Source organism: Bombus pascuorum, chromosome 5, assembly GCF_905332965.1.
Source record: "Bombus pascuorum chromosome 5, iyBomPasc1.1, whole genome shotgun sequence".
NCBI lineage: Eukaryota > Metazoa > Arthropoda > Insecta > Hymenoptera > Apidae > Bombus > Bombus pascuorum.
The window spans coordinates 3,881,501-3,887,500 of record NC_083492.1 but is presented as its reverse complement, the minus strand read 5'-3'; the positions used below and the strand labels follow the sequence as shown (position 1 = coordinate 3,887,500).

At 33.9% G+C, this 6,000-nt stretch overlaps 1 protein-coding gene across 3 annotated transcripts in view; it reads left to right on the top strand.

The window, feature by feature from the left end:
• The window catches only part of LOC132906625 (RYamide receptor-like), a 45,626-nt gene that overhangs the window by 25,878 nt on the left and 13,748 nt on the right, over window positions 1-6,000 (top strand). For 2 of the 3 annotated variants that reach the window (XM_060958968.1, XM_060958969.1), the window contains exons 2-4: window positions 1-370; window positions 4,052-4,302; window positions 5,284-5,443. The exon at window positions 1-370 is cut by the window's left edge and continues 34 nt beyond it. In XM_060958968.1, coding sequence (XP_060814951.1) covers window positions 1-370; window positions 4,052-4,302; window positions 5,284-5,443 — 781 coding nt within the window. The remainder of the gene's footprint in view (window positions 371-4,051; window positions 4,303-5,283; window positions 5,444-6,000) is intronic. The other variant, XM_060958970.1, reaches the window with a different exon arrangement.

The window sequence follows — 6,000 nt, the reverse complement described above, 5'->3', positions numbered from 1 at the left end:
TACGGACGTGCAAGTAAATCGTTCGCTAGAGAGACTACAAGACTTCGAGGCGTGGAACGTAACGAATCCAGAGGATTGCAACTATTTCTCCGAATCGCAGAGCATATTTTCAACAAAATGGTTTCGTAGCATTATCTGCTTCCTGTATAGCACCGTTTTTGTGGTCGCGTTAACTGGAAACGGTCTAGTCTGCTACGTAGTACACAGCAGTCCCCGAATGAAAACCGTTACCAACTTCTTCATCGTGAACCTTGCTTTCGGCGATATCCTGATGGCACTCTTCTGTGTACCAACCAGCTCCATCAGCACTCTGATACTACAATATTGGCCATTCGGCTCAGAAGTTTGTTTCATCGTAATTTATTTGCAGGTTCGCTTGATAGTCTTTCTATTCTTGTACCTAAGGTATGAATCGGTGAGGAAAGATCATAAAATCGTCCTACAGGATAAATTATTGCGGACGGTGGTATTAAAGTAGAAAAAAAGATCTAACAGAGGAACGAAAATCGTGTATCTTCGCAACTTTGAATTTTTCATGGTATAGCGTGCCCGAATTTTCAAGAATAAAACAAAAATAAGAGTGGCGTATTCCTCTCGCTTGCCGAAACTTAAGAAAACCTTTACTTCCAAGTTCCAATTTTTCGATATCATCTTGAAAACTATGGAAGATGTACGAAAGCTTCGCCGATGAACCTTCCACTTCGTGTTCCGTTCGAAATAAATTTTCACACCGAGAGAATAAATCTTTAGTATGTAAAGCGAATATAAGACATTGAGATATTTCTTATAACATTTTTAAAGGAATAATGCTTTGCTGACGTAAAACTAAGTAGTCCACATTGTGGAAGGTTCCTCGAATTTTCAGCTAACCATCGATAAATACAAATCAGTGATTCCATCTCAATTGTCCTCTAATAACACTGATTGACAAACTTTGTATAATAATTTACATTTATTATTATTATTTACTACTGTTTTAAAAATACAATGATATTAAAAGACATTTCAAGCTTATTATAGAGAAACAAAATTCTCCAGTTCAATCACCGAACGATAAACCTTCAGTCAACTGTTAACGAAATGAATATCCCTAATAATGGTACAATCCCTAAATCTAATTCTTTTATATTCAATGATCCTCGCGAATATTATATCTCTGCCATATTAACCACGTTATTTTCATCGTTACATCAAATTAACCGATGCTCTTACGTGAAAAATGGAAATCGACGAATAGCGAAACGATCCGTTGATTTTGATCGAATTAAGCAAAAGCAATTATTCGGTTGTCCAAGTCAGAGCAGCTACACGCGTGAACATGGAAATCCAGTTCCATTTATGATGTGGAGATTAACAAGTGTCGTTACTCGCCATTCGGAGACGCGATGTTCAACCATGGAGAGGAACAATTTATTAGTCGACAAGCTTCGCGTAACTATGGAGAAATGACCGGACCTGTTCGCATATCAGTTCCAACCTAACCGTTTAATATCGATTTCTCATTAATCACACGTGAATTCCGCGCCGATTTTAATAAACTGTTCGCATGAAAAAATTCTTTCGGTCGAAATAACTGGCAGACTATTAACCAATTTATTATATTTTTCCCATTTTCGTTCTTTTTCCTCTCGGAACGTTCTACTGTTCGAATATACTCTTGCGCGAACTTCTATTATTCAGACAGGTTACTAAATATGTACCAGCTCCGTGCACAAGTAGTGGAACACTTACAGAAACCGAGAAAAAAAGAGAAACAATCGCTAGGAATTTATTTAAAACTTTAGAATTATTATTCCATTTAGAATCTCGAGATACGAAAAACACGTATGTTTCATCAGTTATAAATAATACAATGAATATTCTTCTTTCTTCAGGATCGATGAATAAATGTTTCGTTGTTCTTTTGTTCCATGCATTTCTCATAAATGACTTCATGAACTCGATTCATATCAAACTTCTCTACATTTCCTTAAAAATATCGTTGTCTGATATTTATAAACCGGGATGTATACCTATCTTATTGTCAGAGTCCACTTTGTTTGCCAAAAGTTCGCTTGAAAATATTGATCTAGGAAGGCTAACGATCGCCTGTTGCTCTTATCTGTCACTTGTTTGAACAGAGTTTACTTTCGTGGCTAGTATACTTACATATCTAGGAGCTCGATAACACCGTAAAAGCCAATCTGGAAGAAGATAGTCGACGAGAGAGAATAAATTTTGTTGTATGTTCGTAGGATTTTTATTGTAAATTTCTGTGCCTTAAGTTCGTACAAATATTGTTTTTACATTCAGTCGAGTACAATTTTTAGACAAAAATTTCGGACTTTGATTGCAATGAAATTTTATTTACCTTAGTCACTTGATTGTTTATCGTAATCCTTACAAAACTTGTTTAAACAATTTAATTTAAACAATAAATTGAGTGTTATCGGAAACCCTAAAAATCCCTTAAAGGAATTCATTACTAAAGAATTTTTAAAAGATACATTACTACAGAAAACTTCCCGAAAAGAGCTTCTCCACCAAAATTGAGAATGCATAATACATCGGCATTAAATTTTTCTCAACTTTCATCACAAATTATCCTAACGATGTAATATTTCCAATCTGTATTCTTACCCTCCTTAAACTTTTATGAAATTTCATCTCATTATACGACAATATTAAGCCTCCGTGAAAATTATTTCCATAATTCCAATAATGAGTTCCTGAGAAATTCATAAATTAAGAGACTCGATAAATAAAGTTTAATTAAAGATTAAACCAGTTTCATGAGAAGCTATGTATATGTAATCGATCAACGTACGTTTGTTGGTTTCGATCAACTCGATCGTATTCGATTACGCGTATCATTTCGTATTCAGCTATAATACACATAAAATCTCATCCATAATTCTAGTTCCCTTCGAATATTAGGATCGTTAGAACCAGGTCGCCCGGTGACCAAAAACCATGACTAAACTCGGTGTCCAAGTGCGAATGGGCTCATATAACCCAATGAATCCAGTGGCGACTAGTGGACAGTGTGTAACCTTATACTCAACATAGTCGAGAATATTCGTGTAACTACATTCAGATAACACTGACAGAAATTTCCTTTGCTGAAAATAGAGCCTCGAAACTCGTCTAGAACCATTGATTTCGCGAATCAGCGGATCGTAACATCGCTTCGTAGACAAAGCTGCCACTAAATGACAAAGGGATAGCTCGTTAGTAACAAGTTGTTACCTTCTGATAGACCTGTCCTTTCACGCGCTTTCGAAAATCAAATTCGAGATGTATTGAGATCTGTAGCATCGCTACTTCATCCACGTATAGAATTTCATTTTGTTTTTTCCGTGTCTGTGAGAAAAGCTGCTTTTTATTAATCACGTGCGATGGGAATATTCATTTTCTCGGATGGTTTCGTAAAGATGATATGATACATTGAAATTTGAGATTGATCTTACTGAAAGGAGAACATTATTTATTGTTTAATTAATTAGTAACTTATGAAAGTAACGTGGAACGTGGAACGATCTTTTAACGGACAGAAATTCTTCCTCTCACACTGAAAATACCAAAGTGGCCAAAATGGCAAATTCGTAGGTTTTAAGCAAGTAAATAATTTTACAGATGTATGTTACAAACGTATGACGAAGGGTTGAACTTTGGAGCTAACAAAAAATGTTTGACGAAGTATAGACAAAAACTTGTTTTTTTTTTAATTTACATACCTTTCTTATAGCTTCTATTAAGATAAATAATAATATAAATTTTATCTTCTATCAACATAAATTTTATACTTTAATCGTCGGTGGTTCTAACGTTAAACTATAGATCCAAGATGTGAAATACAAATAAAACGACAGAAAAAAGATATTTCCGATTAATCTGGAGAAAGAATGTGAAAATTCTCAAGTGAGGGTTAACCGTCTTCTTCTTGCACATTTTAAAAATTATGTAGATATTATGTCGATATTTTACCTAAAGAATGTCTTACCTAAAGTTTAAATTTCGAAGTAGTAATGGCAAAGAGATGATTCGTTAATACAGAAATATTTATTTTCAGGCGGTATCAGTATTGGTGAGCGCATACACACTTGTTGCGATTAGTATAGATCGCTATATTGCCATTATGTGGCCCCTGAAACCCAGATTGAGCAAACGTCAAGCTCAATTTCTGATTCTAACTGTTTGGATGCTTGCTATGATAATATCTCTTCCTATCGCTATTGTTTCAAAGCTATCTCAACCATCGAAGAAATACGAAAGATGCAATCAATACATTTGCGTGGAAGTTTGGCCGTCGATGGAGAACAAGTAATTATCCCCATATTCATCCATATCTATTTACCTATATACTTGAACTATATGGAAATCAAATTCATCAATTCCAACGCTAATAATCATTTGGGCCTTGATCCGAAAATAGACGTCAGGTTAGACACTAATTACGTATCTATGTCAATGACAAAACTAAATATTTATTAGAAAAATGAAGTTGAGTAGTTTGACTATTGCGAGGACAAAATTAAGTTCAGGCTTATTACAAGTTATGAAAAATATATTTACATAACAGTCAAGGTTAAAGTAACCACTAAAACTTCAAAATTGAAGCAATAAATTATCTCAAGACGTTTAACTATTGGCAAATAATAAGTGAAATGTTCATTATAGAAATAAGAGTGTCTTTGTTTACTCAATGAAAGAATAAAAGAGGAAACTAAAAAAATAAAAGAAGCGAGATATATGTGTTTTACTTTAATTGTCATTCTGACAATTCTTTATCGTTGTGGATGACATTTTTAATTATTGTTTGTTTGTAAATACGAGAATTATATAAGTTACTTAAAGATACCTGAACGTGTACATTCCATTTCTGAGCGAAACGTATACAGTTTACCTTTTTTATTTTTTTGCGTAGTTGGATGTAATATTTTTCAAATATTTATCTCTTAATAACAAGAAATATAAATTTAAATAAATATCCTTAATCTATCGATAATTGAAATGAGATACCTTGAAATGAGATACCTTGACTCTCTTTTAAATACATCCTTTCGTATTAATTTTTTCTTTAGAATTCCATATTTTTCCCCTTTAATCGGATAAATTTTCATCGAAAGTTTCACAACAAGGAGAAAAGAGGGGAGCTGGAAACAAGAGTAGCTGCTTCAGTTGCCCTTAAGATCTCCTCAGAGGGCCATTAATGTCTAACCAGTCGAATTTATGGAAGCATAATAGCTTCTAATAATATTGTTGAATCGGCTTTTTATTCAAGCGCGTGTTTGTGTGCTGCAGGTATTATTACTCAATAGCGTTATTGGTTCTTCAGTACGTGATACCAATAACAGTTCTGGTGTTTACGTACACCAGCATCGCTGTTATGGTATGGGGAAAGAGACCGCCAGGAGAAGCCGAAAATGTCAGAGACCAGAGAATGGCACGATCAAAAAGGAAGGTAAAGTATTAAAAAAGCATCGCATCCCATTAGATAAGTTTCTCTGTGAAATGACAGGGAGGTTATTGCTTACGACGCTTTCAATTAACATACCTTTTTTTTTCCCTTTTTTTTTTATTCTTCCATTAGAATCTCCTCTCAGAATGTTTGATTGTCTACTTAGACATAAAAAGAAGCACGCAGGGGAAACACGTAGACTAATCCACGTACTCTAACCTCTCCGTGATATTGTGCTTTCATACTTGGCTCGTACAAATGTTTCAAAGCTTCAAGATAAATAATAATTGCTAAACAAACAAGCGATATTAGGTAGCACGTGTTCTAGACGAAAGAAAAGATGGTTGTTTCTTTCTTTTTCCATTGAGTAGGTTATTTTTGTTAAATTATTTTCTATTAAATAAATTATTATTAGATTTTATAAATGCATCAGAAAAATATTTCTGTCCTCTTTGGTTAAAACGTCTGAAGAGTAAATATTTATTCTGAAGTCTTTTATATCTAATGAATACTAACAATTTTCTATATTTTGATCGTGTCTCGTGCTTTGCAAAAGAATC